General features: G+C 44.4%; 1 protein-coding gene across 1 annotated transcript; it reads left to right on the top strand.

Moving 5' to 3' along the window:
• The first annotated feature begins 22,891 nt into the window (after positions 1-22,891).
• On the top strand, positions 22,892-25,237 carry LOC139412044 (alpha-2B adrenergic receptor-like). The gene has a single exon (XM_071158832.1). The coding sequence runs from the start codon at positions 23,048-23,050 to the stop codon at positions 24,656-24,658; it is 1,611 nt and encodes a 536-aa protein (XP_071014933.1). The 5' UTR covers positions 22,892-23,047; the 3' UTR covers positions 24,659-25,237.
• The last annotated feature ends 1,527 nt before the right edge of the window (positions 25,238-26,764 follow it).

Here is a 26,764-nt window from a genome sequence, read left to right as displayed (position 1 = left end):
GCTGATAGGATGTATGAATGAACAATAGACGTTATTTGAACGGGGCATGCTTATATGCATGATGTGGTGCGTGGGATCAACCAAGTGTCACTATGATAATTAATTTCCTTTGCTGACTCATTTCCATGGCAATACTGGTATACCCTTTAGTCTTGTCTATATTTTAAGAATGGAAAGCTCAACATTAAATTCTTCAAAGTGTTAAATTAGAGAGAAGCAGAAATAACACACAGACAGATGAACCAATGTCATTTGAAGACAAAGCTACAGTATAAGCCTGGTAAACATGTTGTTGTGGTTCCATAATTCCAGTGTAAACAACGAAAAACAATTGTATACTTTTAGAAAAGCTTCCTTCATGACGCAGGGCAATATTCTGTCAAGATTCTAGTTATTAAAGCAAACCACCAAACCAAAGGAGGACCCTCATTCCTGAGGGGGGCGGGACTCAATTTATTTGAGTGACCACAAAAGCAAATAGACCAATACACATTTTGCCTGAAGCAGAGAAGGCATAATCACTTTGCGCGTTAAAATACCAATTGTATAATCTTAATGATAGAAATAAAATTGTCGTATTTTCCCCCAAAGTATGTACAGATACACTGTAAAATCACACAATTTCACAAACACACAATTTCACATGAGTTTGACTAATCTATTGCAGATAATTGCTCTACATCCAATAGTAAACAGAAATGTGCAGAAAGTATAATAAGCCCCAATAATTGACAATGTGGATGTTTATTTAATAGTCAGCTAACAGGAGCTCATAATAAATGTTACCACAAGCCCATCCTCCCCAATTAAGATGCCACCAACCTCCTGTGATACAGTAATTTAGTTTAACCTCCAGCTATGTTCAATACAAAACACAAGCAAAATAAACTGACATTATAATCAATCAAGTTGTGTCTGATCGAGTTGTGTGAAGATCTGTGGCTATCAAATTTTTCACATGCGCCAAATACAACACCTTACAGTGAAATGCTTACCTACAAGCCCTTAACCAACAATGCAGTTTTAAGAACATACCTAAAAAAAAGTAAGAGATAAGAAAAACTAACAATTAAAGAGAAGCAGTAAAGAACAATAGCAGGGCTATATACAGGGGGTACCGGTACAGAGTCAATGTGCGGGGGCACCGGTGAGGAAATTGAGGTAATATGTACATCTAGGTAGAGTTATTAAAATGACAATGATAACTAGATAATAACAGAGAGTAGCAGCAGCGTAGAAGAGGGGGGGCAATGCAAATATTCTGGGTAGCCATTTGATTAGATGTTCAGGGGGCTTTTGGCTTGGGGGTAGAAGCTGTTTAAAAGCCTCTTGGACCTAGACTTGGTGCTCCGGTACCGCTTGACATGCGGTAGCAGAGAGAACAGTCTATGACTAGGGTGGCTGGAGTCTTTGACAATTTTTAGGGCCTTCCTCTGACACAGCGTGGTATAGAGGTCCTGGATAGCAGGAAGCTTGGACCCGGTGATGTACTGGGCCGTACGCACTACCCTCTGTAGTGTCTTGCGGTCAGAGGCCGAGCAGTTGCCATACCAGGCAGTAATGCAACCCATCAGGATGCTCTCGATGGTGCAGCTATAAAACCTTTTGATGATTTGAGGACACATGCCAAATCTTTTCAGTCTCCTGAGGTCAAATAGGTTTTGTCGTGCCCTCTTCCCTACTGTCTTGGTGTGGTTGGACCATGTTAGTTTGTTGGTGATGTGGAAGCCAAGGAACTTGAAGTTCTCAACCTGCTCCACTACAGCCCCATTGTTGAGAATGGGGTAGTGCTCGGTCCTCCTTTTCCTGTAGTCCACAATCATCTCCTTTGTCTTGATCATGTTGAGGGTGAGGTTGTTGTCCTTCCACCACACAGTCAGGTCTCTGACCTCGTCATTATAGGCTATCTCCTCATTGTCGGTGATCAGGCCTACCACTGTTGTGTCGTCGGCAAACTTAATGATGGTGTTGGAGTCATGCCTGGCCGTGCAGTCATGAGTGAACAGGTAGTACAGGATGGGGCTGAGCACGCACCCTTGAGGGGCCCCTGTGTTGAGGATCAGGGTGGCGGCTGTGTTGTTACCTACCCTTACCACCTGAGGATGGCCCGTCATGAAGTCCAGGATCTAGTTGCAGAGGGAGGTGTTTAATCCCAGGATCCTTAGCTTAGTGATGAGCTTTGAGGACACTATGGTGTTGAACGCTGAGCTGTAGTCAATGAATAGCATTCTCACATAGGTGTTTCTTTTGTCCATGTGTGGAGTGCAATAGAGATTGCATCATTTGTGGATCTGTTGGGGTGGTATGCAAATTGGAGTGGGTCTAAGGTTTATGGGATAATGGTGTTGGTGTGAGACATGACCAGCCTTTCAAAGCATTTCATGGCTACAGTAGTGAGTGCTACAGGTCGGTAGTCATTTAGGCAGGTTATTTTAGTGTTCTTGGGCACAGGGACTATGGTGGTCTGCTTGAAACATGTTGGTGTTACAGACTCGGACAGGGAGAGGTTGAACATGTCAGTGAAGATACTTGCCAGTTGGTCAGTTCATGCTCGGAGTACACGTCCTGGTAATCCATCTGGCCCTGTGGCCTTGTGAATGTTGACCTGTTTGAAAGTCTTACTCACCTCAGCTGCAGAGTGCAGGATCACACAGTCATCCGGAACAGCTGATGCTCTCATGCATGTTTCAATGTTATTTGCTGTGAAGCGAGCATAGAAGTTATTTTGCTTGTGTGGTAGGCTCATGTCACTAGGCAGCTCTTGGCTGTGCTTCCCTTTGTAGTCTGTAATAGTTTGCAAGCCCTGCCAAATCTGGCGAGCATCGGAGCCAGTGTAGTATGATTCGTTCTTAATCCTGTATTGACACTTTGCCTGTTTGATGGTTTGTCTGACGGCATAGCGGAATTTATTATAGGCTTCCGGGTTAGAGTCCTGTTCTTTGAAAGCAGCAGCTCTACCCTTTAGCTCAGTACAAATGTTGCCTGTAATACATGGCTTCTGATTGGGGTATGTACGTACAGTCACTGTGGAGATGACGTCATTGATGCATTTATTGATTATGCCAGTGACTGATGTGGTGTACTCCTGTGATAGCAAAACAGTCCTGTAGTTTAGCATCTGCTTCATCTGACCACTTTTTTATTGACAGAGTCACTGGTGCTTCCTGCTTTAATTTGAGCTTGTAGGCAGGAATCAGGAGGATAGAATTATGGTCAGATTTGCCAAATGGAGGGTGAGGGAGAGCTTTGTACGCGTCTCTGTGTGCGGAGTAAAGGTGGTCTAGAGTTTTTTTCCTTTTGGTTGCACATTTAACATGCAGATAGAAATTATGAAAACTGATTTAAGTTTCCCTGCATTTAAGTCCCCGGCCACTAGGAGCGCCACCTCTGGAGGAGCGTTTTCCTGTTTGCTTATGGCTGTATACAGCTCATTGAGTGCGGTTTTAGTGCCAGCATCGGTCTGTGGTGGTATGTAGACAGCTCCGAAAAGTACAGATGAAAACTCTCTAGGTAGACAGTGTGGTCTACAGATTATCATGAGATACTCTACTTCAGGCGAGCAAAACTTTGATACTTCCTTAGATATCGTGCACCAGCTGTTGTTTACAAATATGCATAGGCCCCCGCTCCATGTCTTACCAGAGGCTGCTGTTCTCTTCTGCTGATAGAGTGTATAACCCACCAGCTGTATGGTATTAATGTCATCATTCAGCCACGAAAGTCATGAAACATAAGATATTACAGTTTTTTGTACTGTTGGTAGGATAAACGTGCTTACAGTTCATCCCATTTATTTTCCAGTGATTGAACGTTAGCTAACAGTACGGATGCCAAAGGCAGATTAGCCACTCGTCATCTGATCCTAACAAGGCACCCCGATCGCTTTCCGCAAAATCTCTGTTTCTTTCTCCAGCGAATGACGGGGATGAGGGCCTGTACGGGTGTTTGGAGTATATCCTTCCCGTTGGACGCATTAAAGAAAAATTCTTTGTCCATTTCGAGGTGAGTAATCGCTGTTCTGATGTCCAGAAGCTTTTTTGGTCATAAGAGACGGTAGCAGCAACATTATGTACAAAATAAGTTACGAACAATGCAATAAAAAATATAAAAAATAGCACCGTTGGTTAAGAGCTAATTAAACGGCAGCCATCCCTTCCGGCGGCATCTTCACTATCTGTGGGATGAACTGGGGAAAACGACCTTGAATCAGTGCAGTCGGAATCTCAGAAGCCGTTTTTACATCTCAGATGTTTTCTCCAGGGATGTGAATGAAAACACCAGGGTGAATGAGGATGGGAGGAAAAACAGAGTCAGGTCACTGGGGAGGAGATGGCATGTTGACATCTGAAGTTGTATTACTTGAATCAGTGTCATCTACCTCCCCTTTAACCCACTGTTGCCCATCCCAGTGGCCACCTTAGATGAGAATACACAGATGAGTCCGGGAAGTCCCTCTTGTGCCTCCTCCCCCAAGTCTGGGTTCTGTCCTGGAGGAAGTAGAAAATTGGGCATACAGGGCGGGATGGAGGCTGAACTGTGTGGTTGGCCACCGGAGGCAGAGGGCAGAATGAAAACTCTGGGCTGCTCCTTAGAGGCTGTGAAAACATAGACCTTGTGATTTTGAACGTTAAATGTGAAGAAAGGGTCACTTATGGGGTAACTGAGGGAGAATCCAATCAAGATCATGAAAAAGATTAAACCACATCCTTCTGTAAAAAAAAAAGGAAACCCAATTTTATCTCCTTTAGAAATGAATCAACAAAAGTATCAAATGAATCACAGTGTCATATGTATAATTGAAGATACAATAATTAAATCAGAACAGAGGGCTATCTTGAAGAAAAAAGTCAACATTACCCTTAAGAGATGACAATCCAGATTGAGTCGTTGCTTATCTTATAGAAACAATCGTGTTGTAAGGATAGGACAGGGCTACAGTTATTTTTAATGCATGTAATCAAAGAGTGTGGACGGGTGTTTGAGGTGTGATGGTACATTTTTCCATGTTTCACTGCAGGCCCATCTGAGGGGTGACATACCCCTAAGGTTACAGACTCCACACCTAGATCGACCTGTCATGACAGCCTTAATGAAGTAGCGGATTGGTTCTGGGTTACGATATTATACCTAGATAACGACATCCAAATACATGAGGAATAATAACGGTAGTTACTGAAGCTTTTCTATTGGCACATTAAATAGAAACTAAGGCAGTCCGGTCCGATACACACGCCCTCTTAGGTTTTGCAACAAAACAGTGATACACCAGACCACCACATAGCTCAAAGCTACCTATCAAATGTATGAATCATGTTAATTGTTTTTGTATTCATAAAAGCCAAATACCTGTATAACTAAACAATTTGAAATATTTTTTATTTCACCTTTATTTAACCAGGTAGGCCATTTGACAGCAAGTTCTCATTTACAACTGCGACCTAGCCAAGATAAAGCAAAGCAGTGCGACAAAACAACACAGGGTTAAAAAAAACATACAGTCAATAACACAATAGAAAAATCTGTATAGAGTTTGTGCAAAGTAAGTAAGGAGGTAAGGCAACAAATAGGCCAATAGTGGCAAAGTAATTACAATTTAGCAATTTACACTGGAGTGTCATGTGCAGATGAGGATGTGCAAGTAGAAAAACTGGTATGCAAAAGAGCTGAAAAACAAAAACAAATATGGGGATGAGGTAGGTAGTTGATTGGATGGGCTATTTACAGATGGGCTGTGTACAGCTGCAGTGATCGTTAAGCTGCTCTGACAACTGACTCTTAAAGTTAGTGAGAGAGATATAAGTCTCCAACTTCAGTGATTTTTTGCAATTCGTTCCAGTCATTGGCAGCAGAGAACTGGAAGGAAAGGCGGCCAAACTAGGTGTTGGCTTTGGGGATGACCAATGAAATATACCTGCTGGAGCGCGTGCTACGGTTGAGTGTTGCTATGGTGACCAGTGAGCTGAGATAAGGCGGAGCTTTACCTAGCAAAGACATATTGAGGACCTGGAGCCAGTGGGTTTTGCTACGAATATGTAGCGAGGACCAGCCAACGAGAACATACTGGTCGCAGTGGTGGGTAGTATATGGGGCTTTGGTGACAAAATGGATGGCACTGTGATAGACTGCATCCAATTTGCTGAGTAGAGTGTTAGAGGCTATTTTGTAAATGACATCGCCGAAGTCAAGGATCAGCAAGATAGTCAGTTTTACGAGGGTATGTTTGGCAGCATGAGTGAAGGAGGCTTTGTTGCGAAATAGGAAGCCAATTTAACTTTGGATTGGAGAATCTTAATGTGTGTCTGGAAGGACAGTTTATAGTCTAGCCAGACACCTAGGTATTTATAGTTGTCCACATATTCTAAGTCAGAACCGTCCAGAATAGTGACGCTAGTCGGGACAACAGGCCCTCCAATTTGACACACTGAACTCTATCTGAGGAGTACTTATTGAACCACGGAAGGCAGTCATTAGAGAAACCAAGGCTGTTAAGTCTGCCAATAAGAATATGGTGATTGACAGAGTCGAAAGCCTTGGCCAGGTCTATGAAGACGGCTGCACTGCACTGTCTTTTATCAATGGCGGTTATGATATCGTTTAGGACCTTGAGCGTGGCTGAGGTGCACCTGTGACCAGCTCGGAAACCAGATTGCATAGTGGAGAAGGTACGGTGGGATTCGAAATGGTCGGTGATCTGTTTGTTCACTTGGCTTTCGAGAGACTTTAGAAAGGCAGGGCAGTATGGTTATAGGTCTGTAACAGTTTGGGTCAAGAGTGCCTCCCCCTTTGAAGAGGGGGATGACTGTGGCCGCTTTCCAATCTTTAGGAATCTCAGACGATACGAAAGAGAGGTTGAACAGACTAGTAATAGAGGTAGCAACAATGGCGGCGTAAAATTTTAGGAAGAGAGGGTCCAGATTGTCTAGCCCAGCTGATTTGTAGGTATCCAGATTTTGCAGCTCTTTCAGGACATCAGCTGTCTGGATTTAGAGTGAAGGAGAAGCAGGGGGGGCTTAGGCCACTTGCTGCGGGGGGTGCAGAGCTGTTGACCAGGGTTGGGGTAGCCAGGTGGAAAGCATGGCCAGCCGTAGAGAAATTATTGTGGAAATTCTCGATTATCATGGATCTATCAGTGGTGACAGGGTTTCCTAGTCACAGTGCAGTGGGCAGCTGGGAGGAGGTACTCTTATTATCCATGGACTTTACAGTATCTCAAAACCTTTTGGAATTAGTGCTGCAGTATGCAACTTTCTGTTTGAAAAAGCTATCTTTTGCTTTCCTAACTGACTGTGTATATTGGTTCCTGACTTCCCTGAAAAGTTGCATATCGCGGGGACTATTCGAAGCTAGTGCAGTATGCCACAGGGTGTTTTTGTGCTGGTCAAAGGCAGTCAAGTCTGGAGTGAACCAAGGGCTATATCTGTTCTTAGTTCTACATTTTTTGAAAGGGACATGCTTATTTAAGATGGTGAGGAAAGCACTTTTAAAGAACAGGTGGTAAGAGTAGGGAACAACACATCTGCCACGCTGATCCTCAACACTGGGGCCCCTCAGGGGTGCTTGCTTAGTCCCCTCCTGTACTACCTGTTCACCCACGACTGATTGGCCAGGCACGACTCCAACACCATCATTACGTTTGCTGACGACACAACAGTGGTAGGCCTGATCACAGACAGAGATGAGACAGCCTATACGGAGGAGATCAGAGACTTGGCAGTGTGGTGCCAGGACAACCACCTCTCCCTCAACATAAACAAGACAAAAGGAGCAGATCGTGGACTACAGGAAAAGGAGGGCTGAACACGCCCCCATTCACGTCGACAGGGCTGTAGTGGAGCAGGTCAAGAGCTTCAAATTCCAAACTGTTATGATCCGAACACACCAAGACAGTCGTGAAGAGGGCACGACAATGCCTTTTCCCCCTCAGGAGACTGAAAATATTTGGTCATGGGTCCTCAGATCCTCAAAAAGTTATACAGCTACACCATTGAGAGCATCTTGACTGGTTGCATCACTGCCTGGTATGGCAACTGCTCGGCCTCCGACCGCAAGACACTACAGAGGGTATTGCGTACTGCCCAGTACATCACTGGGGCCAAGCTTCCTACCATCCAGGACCTCTATACCAGGATGTGTCAGAGGAAGGCACAAAAAATTGCCAAAGACTCCAGCCACCCTAGTCATAGACTGTTCTCTCTGCTACCGCACGGCAAGCGGTACCGGAACGCCAAGTCTAGGTTCAAGGGGCTTCTTAACAGCTTCTACCCCCAAGCCATAAGACTCCTGAACACCTAATCAAATGGCTACCCAGACTATTTGCATTGTCCCCACCCCCATTTTTACTCTGCTGCTACTCTCTTATCCATGTATCGTACCTTTACTGGATTAACAGCATAGCCAATGTATTCAACCTTTTATGTCCCTTGTTTACGTTTAAATGTTTATTCTTTTAAGCTTGGAAAATAGACCCTTAAACCCAGACTTGGACCACACACCCACTCCACTGAATAGCAGGTTAGCCATTGATTCCTTTCAAACCACAAATTGTTGAATTTGCGATTTCCAACTTATTGTGTAATGTTTATGACCAATGGCCGATGAGCACTGATATGTTTTATCTATAATTTCTCTTCATGTGAGGCACGGTGATCGCCTGCCTCTGTGAATAACTGATTTTTGATGTAACAGCGTCCTCTAGTGATAGCTTTGAAGAACACCAAGGTTTAGTGTTAGTCCCATAATATTTAGATATACAGTGGATGGCACTCTAGGACCAGTCCTTCCTTAAATCAGTCTTAACTCTTAAGAAGGAGATGAATCATTCCATCGTTCCTTTTTGACATTTATTTAGAAAGTAGGAAATAGAGAGGGGGAGATCTGAGAAGTTAGACATGGCATGAGGACAAGAAATGGCAGACTGGGGATTTTAACCCTTGGGACTTATACATCGAGTGACTAGGAGTGCTGATTGACAATCAAATTAAAGTTTATTGTCAAACAGGTAGGCTACACAAATTATCAAATTAAAAAACAAGAAATCAAGAAATGTCGGAACAAATCCAATGAACAACCCAAATAGCACCTTAACAGTAATTAAATTGCCATCTATACCTACAGTGTCTTCAGAAAGTATTCACACCCTTTAATTTTATGTCACTAGCCTACACACAGTGGGGATCCCTAATAAATACAAATACAATATGCCATAATGTCAAAGTAGAATTAAAGTTTTATATTTTTTTGAATTAAAAATTAAAAGCTGACATGTCTTGAGACAATAAGTATTCAACGCCTTTGTTATGGCAAAGCCTAAGGAGTAAAAATGTGCTTCACAAGTCACAACTCAGTTGGGGGAGAGGAAGGAAACTGCTCAGGGATTTCACCATGAGGCCAATGGTGACTTTAAAACAGTTACAGAGTTTAATTGGCTGTGATAGGAGAAAACTGAGGATGGATCAACAACATTGTAGTTACTCGACGATACTAATCTAATTAGTACTAATTAGTACCACAATACTAACCTGGGGTGGTAGGTAGCCCAGTGGTTAGAGCATTGGGCCAGTAATTGAAAGGTTGTTGGATCAAATCCCTGAGCTGACAAGGTAAAAATCTGTTGTTCTACCCCTGAACAAGGCAGTTAACCCACTATTCCCTGGTAGGCTGTCATTGTAAATAAGAATTTGTTTGTAATTAACTGGCCTAGTTAAATAATCAAATCAAAATCAAATTTATTTATATAGTCCTTCGTACATCAGCTGATATCTCAAAGTGCTGTACAGAAACCCAGCCTAAAACCCCAAACAGCAAGCAATGCAGGTGTAGAAGCACGGTGGCTAGGAAAAACTCCCTAGAAAGGCCAAAACCTAGGAAGAAACCTAGAGAGGAACCAGGCTATGTGGGGTGGCCAGTCCTCTTCTGGCTGTGCCGGGTGGAGATTATAACAGAACATGGCCAAGATGTTCAAATGCTCATAAATGACCAGCAAGGTCGAATAATAATAAGGCAGAACAGTTGAAACTGGAGCAGCAGCACAGTCAGGTGGACTGGGGACAGCAAGGAGTCATCATGTCAGGTATTCCTGGGGCATGGTCCTAGGGCTCAGGTCCTCCGAGAGAGAGAAAGAAAGAGAGAATTAGAGAGAGCATATGTGGGATGGCCAGTTCTCTTCTGGCTGTGCCGGGTGGAGATTATAACAGAACATGGCCAAAATGTTCATAAATGACCAGCATGGTCGAATAATAATAAGGCAGAACAGTTGAAACTGGAGCAGCAGCACGGCCAGGTGGACTGGGGACAGCAAGGAGTCATCATGTCAGGTAGTCCTGGGGCATGGTCCTAGGGCTCAGGTCCTCCGAGAGAGAGAAAGAGAGAAGGAGAGAATTAGAGAACGCACACTTAGATTCACACAGGACACCGAATAGGACAGGAGAAGTACTCCAGATATAACAAACTGACCCTAGCCCCCCGACACATAAACTACTGCAGCATAAATACTGGAGGCTGAACAAAGGTTCAATTTAAAATAAAATGACAGTGAAAAGAATGAACCCTTTACAGACAAAATATTCCAAATCATACATCCTGTTTGCAACAAGGCACTAACCTAATACTGCAAAAATTGTGGCAAAGCAATTACTTTTTTGTCCTGAATACAAAATGATATGTTTCGGGCAGATCCAATTATGGGTATGCTTATAAAGCACAGGCAAAATCCTAGAGGAAAACCTGGTTCAGTCTGCTTTCCAACAGGCACTGGGAGATTAATTCACCTTTCAACAGGACAATAACTTAAAACAGAAGGTCAAATCTACACTGGAGTTGCTTACCAAGAAGACAAGGAATGTTCCTGAGTGGCCAAGTTACCATGGCTAGACCTGAAAATGGTAGTCTAGCAATTGTCAACCAATTTGACAGAGCTTGAAGAATTTTGAAAATAATAAAAATGGGCAAACGTTGCACAATCCAGGTTTGAAGAGCTCTTAGACTTACCCAGAAAGACTCAGGGTGTGTGAATACTTGTGAGATATTTCTCCATTTCATATTTAATACATTTGCGAAAATGTTAAAAAGCAAGTTTTCACTTCATCATTAATTGGGTGTTGATGGGTGGAAAAAAAAAATCTTCCATTTTGAATTCTGGCTGTAACACAACAACATGTGGAATAAGTCAAGGGGTACGAATACATTATGAAGGCCCTATACATAGGGCAGCGGTCTATAAGGTGCAGGGTAGAGTACCGGGTAGTAGCCGGCTAGTGACAGTGTCTGATGTTCAGGGTAAGGTACTGAGCTGAGGCCTGATAGTGGTGACTATTTAACAGTCTGATGGCCTGGCGATAGAAGTGGTTTATCAGTCTCAACTTTGATGCACCTGTACTGTCTCCTCCTTCTAGATGGTAGCAGAGTGAAAAGGCCGGGGCTCGGGTGGCTGGGGTCCTTGATGATCTTCTTGGCCTTCCTGTGACACCAGGTGCTCTGGGGGATCAGGTCTCCTCCGTCAATGTAATCTAATGTTAAAAGAAAGACATCTTTCGGACCAAGCCTAAGAGCATCATGAAGACAACTCCCTGATATACCTCTCTAACTTAAAGGCCATCTAAAATATCTTGACTGCATAACTAACAATCAGGGTACAATACAATAAAATATTTATATATACACACACAATACCCTCCGGTTACTGGCCCGCCTCTCTAACCTAGAGGCTACTGCTGCACCAACAGCATCATCAACAAGGTTTCTCACTGTGTCTCCCTTACATCAGAGCATTTCCCTGATTCTTCCCTGTGAGGTATCATTACTTGATGCATTTTATTTTGTCTCACAAACCCCTTCTTCCCCTAACCCTAAAATCTCCCCATCGCTCCCATGAGGAGACTAGCCTACCTATATGAGGACAGACTGCTTCATTTTTGGTTTAGGTCCTATAAGGGCAGACGTCCATTGCGCTATCCGACGTAAGACAAAAAGGAATACATCAAACGAAAAAGGACAACTTGTATTCTTATTACGTAGCACCTTTTTCTTCCTTGTTGTGGTTGTTTGAGCACTTAAAGATGATTTGTTTCTCTCTCAAATCAAATCAAATTTTATTTGTCACATACACATGGTTAGCAGATGTTAATGCGAGTGTAGCGAAATGCTTGTGCTTCTAGTTCCGACAATGCAGTAATAACCAACGAGTAATCTAGCTAACAATTCCAAAACTACTACCTTATACACACAAGTGTAAAGGGATAAAGAATATGTACATAAAGATATATGAATGAGTGATGGTACAGAACGGCAAAGGCAAGATGCAGTAGATGGCATCGAGTACAGTATATACATATGAGATGAGTATGTAAACAAAGTGGCATAGTTCAAAGTGGCTAGTGATACATGTATTACATAAAGATGCAGTAGATGATAGAGTACAGTATATATGTATACATATGAGATAAATAATGTAGGGTATGTAAACATTATAATTAGTAGCATTGTTTAAAGTGGCTAGTGATATATTTTACATCAATTCCCATCAATTCCCATTATTAAAGTGGCTGGAGTTGAGTCAGTGTGTTGGCAGCAGCCACTCAATGTTAGTGGTGGCTGTTTAACAGTCTGATGGCCTTGAGATAGAAGCTGTTTTTCAGTCTCTCGGTCCCAGCTTTGAGGCACCTGTACTGACCTCGCCTTCTGGATGATAGCAGGGTGAACAGGCAGTGGCTTGGGTGGTTGTTGTCCTTAATGATCTTTATGGCCTTCCTGTGACATCGGGTGGTGTAGGTGTCCTGGAGGGCAGGTAGTTTGCCCCCGGTGATGCGTTGTGCAGACCTCACTACCCTCTGGAGAGCATTACGGTTGTGGGCGGAGCAGTTGCCGTACCAGGCGGTGATACAGCCCGACAGGATGCTCTCGATTGTGCATCTGTAGAAGTTTGTGAGTGCTTTTGGTGACAAGCCAAATTTCTTCAGCCTCCTGAGGTTGAAGAGGCGCTGCTGCGCCTTCTTCACGATGCTGTCTGTGTGTGTGGACCAATTCAGTTTGTCTGTGATGTGTACGCCGAGGAACTTAAAACTTACTACCCTCTCCACTACTGTTCCATCGATGTGGAAGGGGGGTGTTACCTCTGCTGTTTCCTGAAGTCCACAATCATCTCCTTAGTTTTGTTGACGTTGAGTGTGAGGTTATTTTCCTGACACCACACTCCGAGGGCCCTCACCTCCTCCCTGTAGGCCGTCTCGTCGTTGTTGGTAATCAAGCCTACCACTGTTGTGTCGTCCGCAAACTTGATGATTGAGTTGGAGGCGTGCGTGGCCACGCAGTCGTGGGTGAACATGGAGTACAGGAGAGGGCTCAGAACGCACCCTTGTGTGGCCCCAGTGTTGAGGATCAGCGGGGTGGAGATGTTGTTACCTACCCTCACCACCTGGGGACGGCCCGTCAGGAAGTCCAGTACCCAGTTGCACAGGGCGGGGTCGAGACCCAGGGTCTCGAGCTTGATGACGAGTTTGGAGGGTACTATGGTGTTAAATGCTGAGCTGTAGTCGATGAACAGCATTCTCACATAGGTATTCCTCTTGTCCAGATGGGTTAGGGCAGTGTGCAGTGTGGTTGAGATTGCATCGTCTGTGGACCTATTTGGGCGGTAAGCAAATTGGAGTGGGTCTAGGGTGTCAGGTAGGGTGGAGGTGATATGGTCCTTGACTAGTCTCTCAAAGCACTTCATGATGACGGAGGTGAGTGCTACGGGGCGGTAGTCGTTTTGCTCAGTTACCTTAGCTTTCCTGGGAACAGGAACAATGGTGGCCCTCTTGAAGCATGTGGGAACAGCAGACTGGGATAGGGATCGATTGAATATGTCCGTAAACACACCGGCCAGCTGGTCTGCGCATGCTCTGAGGGCGCGGCTGGGGATGCCGTCTGGGCCTGCAGCCTTGCGAGGGTTAACATGTTTAAATGTTTTACTCACCTCGGCTGCAGTGAAGGAGAGTCCGCATGTTTTGGTTGTGGGCCGTGTCAGTGGCACTGTATTGTCCTCAAAGCGGGCAAAAAAGTTATTTAGTCTGCCTGGGAGCAAGGCATCCTGGTCCGTGACTGGGCTGGTTTTCTTTTTGTAATCCGTGATTGACTGTAGACCCTGCCACATACCTCTTGTGTCTGAGCCGTTGAATTGCGATTCTACTTTGTCTCTATACTGACGCTTAGCTTGTTTGATTGCCTTGCAGAGGGAATAGCTACACTGTTTGTATTTGGTCATGTTTTCGGTCACCTTGCCCTGATTAAAAGCAGTGGTTTGCGCTTTCAGTTTCACGTGAATGCTGCCATCAATCCACGGTTTCTGGTTAGGGAATGTTTTAATCGTTGCTATGGGAACGACATCTTCAACGCACGTTCTAATGAACTCGCTCACCGAATCAACGTATTCGTCAATGTTGTTGTCTGACGCAATACGAAACATATCCCAGTCCACGTGATGGAAGCAGTCTTGGAGCTTGGAATCAGATTGGTCGGACCAGCGTTGAACAGACCTCAGCGTGGGAGCTTCTTGTTTTAGCTTCTGTCTGTAGGCAGGGAGCAACAAAATGGAGTCGTGGTCAGCTTTTCCGAAAGGAGGGCGGGGGAGGGCCTTATATGCATTGCGGAAGTTAGAATAGCAATGATCCAAGGTTTTACCAGCCCTGGTTGCGCAATCGATATGCTGATACAATTTAGGGAGTCTTGTTTTCAGATTAGCCTTGTTAAAATCCTCAGCTACAATGAATGCAGCCTCAGGATATATGGATTCCAGTTTGCAAAAAGTCAAATAAAGTTTGTTCAGAGCCATCGATGTGTCTGCTTGGGGGGGAATATATACGGCTGTGATTATAATCGAAGAGAATTCCCTTGGTAGATAATGCGGTCGACATTTGATTGTGAAGAATTCTAAATGAGGTGAACAGAAGGACTTGAGTTCCTGTATGTTGTTGTGACCACACCACATCTCGTTAACCATAAAGCATACGCCTCCGCCCCTCTTCTTACCAGAAAGATGTTTGTTTCTGTCGGCGCAATGCGTGGAGAAACCAGCTGGCTGCACCGACTCCGATAGCGTCTCTCGAGTGAGCCATGTTTCCGTGAAGCAAAGAACGTTACAGACCCTGATGTCCCTCTGGAATGCTACCCTTGCTCGGATTTCATCAACCTTGTTGTCAAGAGACTGGACATTGGCGAGTAGTATGCTAGGGAGTGGCGCGCGATGTGCCCGTCTCCGGAGCTTGACCAAAAGACCGCTTCGTTTGCCTCTTTTACGACGTCGTTGTTTTGGGTCGCAGGCTGGGATCCATTCCGTTGTCCTGGGTGAAAGGCAGAACACAGGATCCGCCCCGGGAAAGCACCATGGTCTTGTAGTGGATGCAAGATTCGACTGGAAGCCAGTGGAGTGTGCGGAGGAGCAGGGTGATGAGAGAACTTGGGAAGGTTGAAAACCAGGCGAGCTGCTGCTTTCTGGATAAGTTGCAGGGGTTTGATGGCACAAGCGGGGAGCCCAGCCAACAGCGAGTTGCAGTAGTCCAGACGGGAGATGCCTGGATTAAGACCTGCGTCGCTTCCTGTGTGCGGTAGGGTCGTACTCGTGCACACACACACACACACAAACGCATTTGAGTACAAATACAAACATACAGGACAGGTGCTTTTGTGTGATTGGAATAACATAAGGATACCACCGACAACTACTCACCCTGGTTCAATTGAGGTTTCCTCCAGATACGCACACAAGGTGGCAGGCTTTCTCACTAAACCGATGGGTCTTTCAGAGACCTTCTTGCACAGTGATGACCCCAAACCAGGGGTACTCAAATACGAGCCTTGATGTCCAGAGGACTGCGAGAGATTAAACTCAACTGGTTTCCCTTTCAGGTCTGAATCTAGTGTGAATCTGATTAGAGGAGACAACGGAAATCCCTGACCTTGGGCAAAAACACTATTCTCCAAATGTAATTTGTTTGGTCACACACATATTTTGCTGATGTTATTGCAGGTGCAGCGAAATGCTTATGTTTCTAGCTCCAACAGTGCAGTAATACCTAGCAATACAAAACATTACACACAAATCCCAAAAATGTTAAGGAGTTAAGAGTCCAGAATATAAATATGTGTATATGATGGTGTGTATAGACCGTATGGACAGTAGATGAATTGAAAAGGTTTGTACAGTAGTAGTTATATAGGATGAGCCTGGACTAGAATACAGTACAGTGGCAAGAAAAAGTATGTTACCCTTTGGAGATACCTGAATTTCAGCAAAATTGGTCATAAAATTGGATCTGATCTTCATCTAGGTCACAACAAGACAAACACAGTCTGCTTAACACAAACAATTATACATGTTCGTGTCTTTATTGAACAGCCCATGGTAACATTCACAGTGCAGGGTGGGAAAAGTATGTGAACCCTTGGATTTAATAACTGGTTCACCCTCCTTTGGCAGCAATAACCTCAACCAAACGTTTTCTGTAGTTGCGGGTCAGACCTGCACAACGGTCAGGAGGAATTCTGTACCATTCCTCTTTACAAAACTGTTTCAGTTCAGCAATATTCTTGGGATGTCTGGTGTGAACTGCTTTCTTGAGGTCATGCCACAGCATCTCAATCGGGTTGAGGTCAGGACTCTGACTGGGCCACTCCAGAAGGCATATTTTCTTCTGTTGAAACCATTATGTTGCTGATTTAGTTCTGTGTTTTGGGTTGTTGTGCTGTTGCATCACCCAACTTCTGTTGAGCTTCAATTGGCGGACAGATAGCCTAACATTCCCCTGCAAAATGTCTTGACAAACTTGGGAATTCATTTTTCCGTAGATAGCAAACTGTCCAGGCCCTGAGGCAGCACAGCAGCCCCAAACCATGATGCTCCCTTTACCATACTTTACAGTTGGGATGAGATTTTGATGTTGGTGTGCTGTGCCTTTTTTTCTCCACACAGTGTTGTGTTCCTTCCAAACAACTCAACTTTAGTTTCATCTGTCCACAGAATATTTTGCCAGTAGCGCTGGGGAGCATCCAGGTGCTCTTTTGCAAACTTCAGACGTACAGCAATGTTTTTTGGACAGCAGTGGCTTCTTCCGTGGTGTTCTCCCATGAACACCATTCTTGTTTGTTTTATGTATCGTAGACTCGTCAACAGAGCTGTTAGCATGTTCCAGAGATTTCTGTACATTTTTAGCTGACACTATAGGATTCTTAACCTCATTTGAGCAATCTGCGCTGTGCTCTTGCAGTCATCTTTGCAGGACGGCCACTCCTAGGGAGAGTAGCAACAGTGCTGAACTTTCTCCATTTATAGATAATTTGTGTTACTGTGGACTGATGAACATCAAGGCTTTTAGAGATACTTTTGAAACCCTTTCCAGCTTTATGCAAGTTAACGATTCTTAATATTAGGTCAGATCTTTGTTTGAGGCATGGTTCGCAACAGGCAATGCTTCTTGTGAATAGCAAACTCAAATTTTGTGAGTTGTTTTATAGGGCAAGGCAGCTCTAACCAACATCCCCAAGCTCGTTTCATTGGACTCCAGGTTATCCGACTCGACTTCAATTCGCTTTTGGAGAAGTCATTAGCCTAGGGGTTGACATACTTTTTCCAACCTACGCTATGAATGGATTTCTCTTGCCTATATTGAATACATTAATTTGTGTGTCAAGCTGTTTTCCCTTCATTTTGGAGATGCTGTTCTGAGCCATTAGCCAGTTATAGAAAGACCATCAAGGATGACCCTTTGTTTCAAAATGGTTAAAGATATGTAACTAGTTATAACAATTATGCAGTCGTGGCCAAATGTTTTGAGAATTACACAAATATTAATTTCCACAAAGTTTGCTGCTTCAGTGTCATTGGATATTTTTGTCAGATGTTACTATGGAATACTGAAGTATAATTACAAGCATTTCATAAGTGTCAAAGACTTTTATTGACAATTACATGAAATTGCTGCAAAGAGTTAATATTTGCAGTGTTGACCCTTCTTTTTCAAGACCTCTGCAATCCACCCTGGCATGCTTTCAATTAACTTCTGGGCCACATCCTGACTGATGGCAGCCCATTCTCTCACAATCAATGCTTGGAGTTTGTCAGAATGTGCATTTTTGTTTGTCCACCCACCTCTTGAGGATTGACCACAAGTTCTCAATGGGATTAAGGTCTGGGGAGTTTCCTGGTCATGGACCCAAAATATCGATGTTTTGTTCCCCAAGCCACTTAGTTATCACTTTTGCCTTATGGCAAGGTGCTCCATCATGCTGGAAAAGGCATTGTTCGTCACCAAACTGTTCCTGGATGGTTGGCAGAAGTTGCTCTCGGAGGATGTGTTGATACCATTCTTTATTCATGGCTGTGTTCTTAGGCAAAATTGTGAGTGAGTCCACTCCCTTGGCTGAGAAGCAACCCCATACATGAATGGTCTCAGGATGATTTTCTGTTGGCATGACACAGGACTAATGGTAGCGCTCACCTTGTCTTCTCCGGATAAGCTTTTTTCCGGATGCCCCAAACAATCGGAAAGGGGATTCATCAGAGAAAATGACTTTACCCCAGTCCTCAGCAGTCCAATCCCTGTACCTTTTGCAGAATATCAATCTGTCCCTGATATTTTTCCTGGAGAGAAGTGGCTTCTTTGCTGTCCTTCTTGACACCAGGCCATCCTCCAAAAGTCTTCACCTCACTGTGCGTGCAGATGCACTCACACCTGCCTGCTGCCATTTCTGAGCAAGCTCTGTACTGGTGGAACCCCGATCCCGCAGCTGAATCAACTTTAGGAGACTGTCCTGGCGCTTGGTGGACTTTCTTGCGCGCCCTGAAGCCTTCTTCACAACAATTGAACCGCTCTCCTTGAAGTTCTTGATGAATCGATAAATGGTTCATTTAGGTGCAATCTTACTGGCAGCAATATCCTTGCCTGTGAAGCCCTTTTTGTGCAAAGCAATGATGTCAGCATGTGTTTCCTTGCAGGTAACCATGGTTGACAGAGGAAGAACAATGATTCCAAGAACCACCCTCCTTTTGAAGCTTCCAGTCTGTTATTCGAACTCAGTAAGCATGACAGAGTGATCTCCAGCCTTGTCCTCATCAACACTCACACCTGTGTTAACGAGAGAATCACTGACATGATGTCAGCTGGTCCTTTTGTGGCAGGGCTGAAATGCAGTGGAATTTTTTGGGAGGGATTCAGTTAATTTGCATGGCAAAGAGGGACTTTGCAATTAATTGCAATTCTTCTGATCACGCTTCATAACATTCTGGAGTATATGCAAATCGCCATCATACAAGCTGAGGCAGCAGACTTCGTGAAAATTTATTTTTGTGTCGTTCTCAACTTTTGGCCACGACTGTAGAGTGGGCTGCTTGTGTAATGAATACTCAGGGAGAAAAAGGTGTAGATTCACGCACAAGGCGCGGCCAGTGTTTATTTTCGCAGAAGGCAGGAATCATGGTCACAGGCAGTCAATGGTCTTACACAGGTTGGCAAACAGGCAGGTGAATAAAAACTAGGACTGAAGGCTATAGCTGGTTCTCACAAACGAGCTAGGAAAAGGCTTAGTAGAGACAAAACAAACAATACATCACAAAGGCACAAACAGAATGAACAGAACTAAATAAGGAGCTGATGAGACCTGGTGAGTAACTAACACAGGTAAAATCAATGAACAAAAATGAAAGACAGGGCTACATTCAAGAACACAAAGAAACAGGGCTACGTTCAAGAACACAACTAAACAGAACACAAGGTTGACTAAGAAAATAAATACAGGACCTTACAGCTGGTTTCTATCCTTGCCTCCTAAACAGGGACTGATTCAGATATGAGACAGACACCAGGTGAGCGGGTTCTCTGGCCAATCAGTGACAGAAATCCATTGGTACTTCCTGGGAGAGAAGAAAACAAGCAGTCGACTTGATTGACTCTAGTCTAATGTTTATTTCAAAAGCACAAATCCCAAAATAATATTTCCTCAGTTTAACACAGTGCGCAGTGAAGCATGAAAACAGAGGTTTGTTTCTGATGCATTTAGAGTGTGTGTGTTTGTAGGTGTGTGTATGTGAGCTGAAAATTGTGTAGAATAACCTCCTGAATCCACTTTCACTGTTTTACTAACCTTGGTTCATTCATGACTGCCAGGTACACTTGATTGGAGAGCCCTCTCCTACTACAAGCGCTCTTGTGTTTAGATCGCTTGGCATGGAACAGAATGCAAGCAGTTATTTGCCGGTGGTTGGGATGATGGAATCAGAATGAGTTAGTTAGGATTCTAATTCTATGGTCAATGTTCTCACTCCTATCTGACATTGGGTGGACGATGCAAAATGGAAAATAAACATAATGGCCTCACGACAACCACCCACCCTCTGTGGACACCCTAAATGAGGCATGCTGTGTGTTTGTGTGTGTGTGTGTGTGTGCTTGTGTGTGACTACTAACTCCTACTATAGATCATAAATGGGAACATGCTTTCCACTGTTAAATCCATGTCTCTGTGTGGGTGTTGGTTTGTTGTATTTTACACTTTGTAGTTGTTAATTGAACATCAAAACATAAGGCACTTGATCTTAGTTAAATAGAGTACAGTCCGTGTGAGAGGGTAAAGTCGTGTGTTTGTATGCGTGTGTCACTGTTGTCCTCCTCTTCATCTGAAGAGGAGAGGCGAAAAGGATCAGAGGACCAATATGCGGCGTGGTAAGTGTCCATGGTAAATCTTTAATCAAGAAAGTACTGAACACTGAAAACTATACAAAACCAGTAAACAAAATAACAACCGTGACGCTAATGCGAGCTGCGCTGAAACAAGCCATCAACATAGACAATCACCTACAAACAAACAGTGCAACCCAGGCTACCTAAGTATGATTCTCAATCAGAGACAACTAATGACACCTGCCTCTGATTGAGAACCATACTAGGCCGAAACATAGAAATGCCCCAAAACATAGAAAAACAAACATAGACTGCCCACCCAACTCACGCCCTGACCATACTAAATAAAGACAAAACAAAGGAAATAAAGGTCAGAACGTGACAGCGTGTGTGTGTGTGTGATCCTGTATAATCCACATCTCTGTATGTATGTATGTCAGTTTAATGAAGGCTGAGTGGAGAAATGGGTTGGGTGGGTGAGGGATGATTGATCCATGTCACTGTCAGGGATGGGAACATATAGCATGGTAGCATACAATAGGGTTTTATTTTTCTGAGTAGCCAATAGGCCACTATGGAACCAACAATTAAATTATGATCATGGTGACAATAATGATGATCAGGAGGAAGGTGATGATTATAATGATGATGATGATGATGACAACAATGTTTGTAAAAAGATAAATTACTTCAGTGTGTTTTACTCTCTTAGCTGGAGACCTATGCCTCCTACCAAAGCATAGCGGTTCTACTTACTACAGAGGTTTCCATTAAATATATAACGGGTACCGATTGACAGTGTGTTAGTGGGTAGAGAGAAAGGGAGTGGATAGAGAGAAAAGGGAGCGAAAGAGAGAGAGAGAGACCACTTGGCAAAGACGTCAATTCAACGTTTGCACGTTGGTTCGACGTGGAAACAACATTGATTCAACCAGTGTGCCCAGTGGGAGAGGGAGATGGCATGGTCTCATGACGCCCGTATTGGCATCACTCCGGTTGGAAAAGAGAGATGAGAGGAGAGACGCTTCCATTATTAGACCGGTGCTCACGGTCACGCTCACTCCTGGAGATGCGCGCGTTGCTGCGAGACTAACCGATAAGTTCGAGGAGAGAATCGGCGAGGCGCTGAACTCAGGAGCACCGCTGCGAGAAGAGATAGCCTAGCCTTCTGTAGGTTACACTCGGACATGGAGAGACCGAACTAGGGTCTACGAGCCAGTCAAAGCAAGACTGCGCATTATCTACACTTGGATATACCCAACAACGCACCCACACATTCATCCCAAACCGAGACGAGGAACAGCTAAACACCACGAAACTGAAACAACAACTCAACAACACAATATGTAATTTGGACTGCGCAACTGCGCAACTTGGAGTTATGTTGGACACGGGTTTGTTTTCATGAATTCCAAACTTGTATCGTTACACTGAGGACGTGCTCACGTTACACCATAAACGAATAAGTGCCATTCAGAGACAATTTATTATTTTAGGAATCCATTTTGCTTGAATAATGTCCAGGATTATGCAGATGAAGTGAGTGACATATTTTGGTAACGCGCGCCAGTTAGTCTGTCAAGGCTTGACCATTTTATGAGCTAAATCTGTTCAAACCAATGTTTTCTTGTCCTTATAGGAAAACAACTGCACACCATTTGATATTTATTAGAATGATGATAGGCTATTTGTTTGTAAGTCATCTGTCAACTTTAACATTGCTCAGATAGCCATCCCGCTGGGCACACACTGGTTGAATCAACGTTGTTTGCGCGTAATTTCAATGAAATTATGATGAACCAATGTGGAATAGACGTTGAATTGATATCTGTGCCCAGTAGGCTGCTGTGTGCATCTCCATTTGAGAGACAGCGGGGACTTGAGCACACTAACATCTGAAGTAGGCTCCCCTGCCCAGTTTGTAACTGGTTCCCATTCTCTTGTGTTGCCTTGTATTGTAGGCTGAAATTATATTTTAAGGATATTTCTGTGACCACCTGGACTTAACTTTCCGCTTCTTTAAAATATTCAAACAATTAAGCAGCTGTGAGATCACGATCAATTCTGTTTCATGTACTGGACAACTTTTAATTGTTTGAACGGATTTATTTTCAGACAGCACATATAATTGCTCTCTCCTTTATTCTGGCGCGCTCCACGGGCATAGTTTATCGTTTGGCTGCTTAGAACGAACTTGGAGGATAAAACTGGGAGGAGGAGAGGGAATGAACAGCGATAACACAACATTAATACTTTTAGTTATAGCCTAATGTTTTTTTCCTAAACTTTTAGGATATAATTTTATGTCAGCCATTCTCAATATAAAACAACGTTACCAACAGCATCTTTATTACAACAACATTTTATTCTCACATTAATCAAGTCCATTCATCGTTTTACTCATGGCTTCACCCTTGAATAGTGCATGTTCAGTGGGGCTGGGCGACACTAATGGTTCGACCAGCGGTTTGTCTCTTCCCTGCAATCAGAGCGTCTCTTCCCTGCAACTGGCCCCCTACTCCCCCGAATCCACCGCGCTCTTCGCTACAGCCATCACCCTCATGGTGGTCTTCACAATCGTGGGAAACATCCTCGTCATCATTGCCGTCCTGACCAGCCATGCGCTCCGAGGACCACAGAACCTGTTTTTAGTGTCTCTAGCGGCTGCAGACATTTTGGTGGCGACCCTCATCATCCCATTCTCCCTAGCCAATGAACTGCTGGGATACTGGTACTTCAAGTCTCTGTGGTGTGAGATCTACCTGGCGCTGGACGTTCTGTTCTGCACTTCCTCTATAGTTCACCTGTGCGCCATCTCATTGGACCGTTACCTGTCCATCAGCCGGGTTACCTACTCTCGCCAGCGCACACCCATGCGTATTAAAGCCTCCATCGTGGTGGTGTGGCTCATCTCGGCCATAATCTCCTTCCCTCCTCTTCTGTCGCTAAATAAGAGCGAGCCCGGCGGGGAGGGGAGTGAGAGGGGTCCTCAGTGCCAACTGAACGACGAGCGCTGGTACATCCTCTACTCCACCGTCGGCTCCTTCTTCGCCCCATGTCTCATCATGATCCTGGTCTACATGAGGATCTACCAGATCGCCAAGCAGCGCACACAGAACCCGCCAGGCGAGCCCAGGAAAGACGGGGTGGGCTGTGCCACCCCAAGTCAAACCCCTCGGGGGATCCAAGCCAACGGGAAGGAGGACAGAGGGGAAACCCCAGCTATGCCCCACAAAACCACCAGCGTCAGACCTCCCACACTGGCTGTTACTCCATCACCGTCCCCCGACCAGGCCAATGAGACCCCCTCCCCTCACATCCCCACCACCCAAAACCTCCTCCATGCTCCGGTTCTATCCCTAGCTCCAACCCCAACCACCACCTCCCCTCCTACCTCCCCCCTGGATCATTCACCCTCCTTGGTCTCACCGTCTCACTCCCCCACCATCCCCCCACCATCCCCGGCCAAACCCAAACATGGGGAGAAGAAGGTGAAGGGGAAGAAGGGAAAGAAGTATAACAATAATATGGACAGCTCAAACAGCTCTGACAGTGACATGGAGAACGAGGAAGGGGGGAGGACTGGAGTCAACAATCCTAGCATGGCTGGTTCAGCCGGCATCCATTCTCCAGCCACCATCCAGAAGTACAGGGACATAATCGCCACCTCTAAGGGGGCTCGGCTGGTGGCAGGGAGGAGGTCTAAGCCGGAGAGCACTCCGGGAGCAGCACGTCGTAAAGCCATGGTGAACCGAGAGAAGCGCTTCACGTTCGTCCTGGCCGTGGTGATCGGAGTGTTTGTTGTCTGTTGGTTCCCTTTCTTCTTCTCCTACTCGCTGCAGGCCATCTGTCCTGAGACCTGCTCCCTCCCTGATCCCCTCTTCAAGTTCTTCTTCTGGATTGGCTACTGTAACTCCTGTCTGAACCCTGTCATATACACCATCTTTAATCAGGACTTCAGAAAGGCCTTCAAGAAAATCCTCTGTAAGAACACCAAGGGCACCTTCTTCTAGACTGAATGCTCTGTAAGGACAACAATGGCAACCTTCCTTTAGTAAAGAGGCCTTAAACAGATGACCTGTAAGGTCAGTCCTTTCTTGTCAGTCCTCTCTAAACTCTTTGAGGTGTAAAAAACAGCACAAATATTCTGTAAACATTCTGACTGATTTTAGATTCTAATTGATGATGTTACGAAGGGCTGCCAATTCTATAACGCTGAATCAGAACAGCTGTAGGATAGCTCACCTTGCAACAGAAATAAACTTTTAGGGCTCGTTGTTTTAGTCCCTTGGTACGTAGCTGCAGACGTCTAGCCGCTACCTGGAGAACTGTGACTGTCCATTGCAAGGGCATTGTCTGGGGAGAGCATGTGCAAAATATGTTACGTGAATTCTACTCTGGGGGGCTTTAGAATGATACTGTGTAAGAATCCAAGGGCATGATCCTGATCCTTTAGTAAAAGGTAGGAGGTATGTTCTGATCTATGAGCATTACACAGTATGTGTAGAGAGTGCGGAAAGGAAGAGAGAAGGAGGAAAAGGAAAAGAAAATGCCATTTTGGATTTTTAGTCACTCGTGACATAAAGGACATGTTGCTTGGAAAATGACAGTGCAACGCTGCTCTCGTCAAAATATGACTGACTGACTCACATTAAGGTTGTCTGGGAAATCTGTTTGATTAAAAATGGAGAAACCTTTGGGTATAGCAGTACACCACTGCTCACTGAGAACTCCTGATCAAAACAACAGTCTTGAGCGCTGCCATTCAAGGACTTTAAAGCGATGAAGCAAACAAATATCCTTTTATCAGCCGACTGATAAACAAAATAGAACAATGCGAGGAGATGATAGGCCAGACCTGTTGGCCTGTTTAAGCACCACCACCAGAGGCACTTCTCTTTATCAAAGGGCAGAACCACGAGGAACGCACAAGACCCTGGTCGCCTTTCCACTTACGCCTGCATAGTTACTTTTATCCTGCCTCAGGAATAGCATGTGTTCCTGTAGAGATGTTATCCATATGAGAGAGAGAGAGAGAGAGAGAGAGAGAGAGAGAGAGAGAGAGAGAGAGAGAGAGAGAGAGAGAGAGAGAGAGAGAGAGAGAGAGAGAGAGAGAGAGAGAGAGAGAGAGAGAGAGAGAGAGAGAGAGAGAGAGAGAGACAACAACAGGACTCTAACTGTTCTTGAGACAACTAACTCCCTCTCAAACTCTGATGCCCACCACTGCTTTCATGTGGGGCTTAGGCTATATTTTGAAAGACTCTGTGTTTTAAGGTGCATCTCAATAGTCTATTGTGGCTTCCTCTGCTTGTGTCTTTTCCTTCATCTGCACTGAAAAACAAAGGATATAGGTGGATGCAATATGAAGGATCAGGCATTTGTTTCCACATCTCTGTGTCAGTGCAGGTGAACTAAAAGATGAGGAGAGGAAACAGCTTAACACTATTGTTATACACCCCTATAAGAGAATTTGAGTTCCAAATGGCAACCTATTCGATATATAGTGCACTACTTTTGCCTAGAGCCCATAGGACTCTAGTCTAAAGTAGTGCACTATGTAGGGAATAGGGTGGATTGTATCTAAAGTACTAAAGTACAGAAATGTATGCACTCACTACTGTAAGAGGCACTTGATAAGATCGTCTGCTAAATGACTAAAATGTCAATTTTATCTGTATATTGGGTCTATATAGCACAATTTCAAGCATATCACATTTATAAGAGGATAAATACTTTCCCAAATCCCTTGACAAGGAACGCAAATTTGGGACATTTAAGGATTTTTTGGAATGCAGTATAGTCGTACATATTTTTTTCTTCTATCAAAGACACTGGACAGTGACTATCTGGCTTTGTTTGAGTGGATTCATCTGACTTCAGCCTGAAAGGACATTGCTATTAACGAACACACTGCTCCCCATTGAACAGAACAGAACAGTGGCTGTCTATGAGAGGAGGAACTCAGCCACGTTAGCTCTACTGCTGGCCTGACACAAACACTTCAAACGGTCTTAAAAACACTCTAGTTGATATTGACTATAATACTGAAAGCACAGGTCATGTTCATCCTCAGCTACTTCTGGAAGGACATTCATCCCATCAGATAATATAGTACTTTA

The sequence above is a fragment of the Oncorhynchus clarkii genome, chromosome 6 (assembly GCF_045791955.1).
Source record: "Oncorhynchus clarkii lewisi isolate Uvic-CL-2024 chromosome 6, UVic_Ocla_1.0, whole genome shotgun sequence".
In the NCBI taxonomy this organism is placed as follows: Eukaryota; Metazoa; Chordata; class Actinopteri; order Salmoniformes; family Salmonidae; genus Oncorhynchus; species Oncorhynchus clarkii.
Note: the sequence above shows the minus strand (reverse complement) of the source record. Positions and strands in the feature narration are given on the sequence as shown.

Bases quoted from the DNA above. Each gene is read 5' to 3' on its own strand.
- LOC139412044 (XM_071158832.1), top strand. From the start codon at position 23,048: ATGGCTTCACCCTTGAATAGTGCATGTTCAGTGGGGCTGGGCGACACT.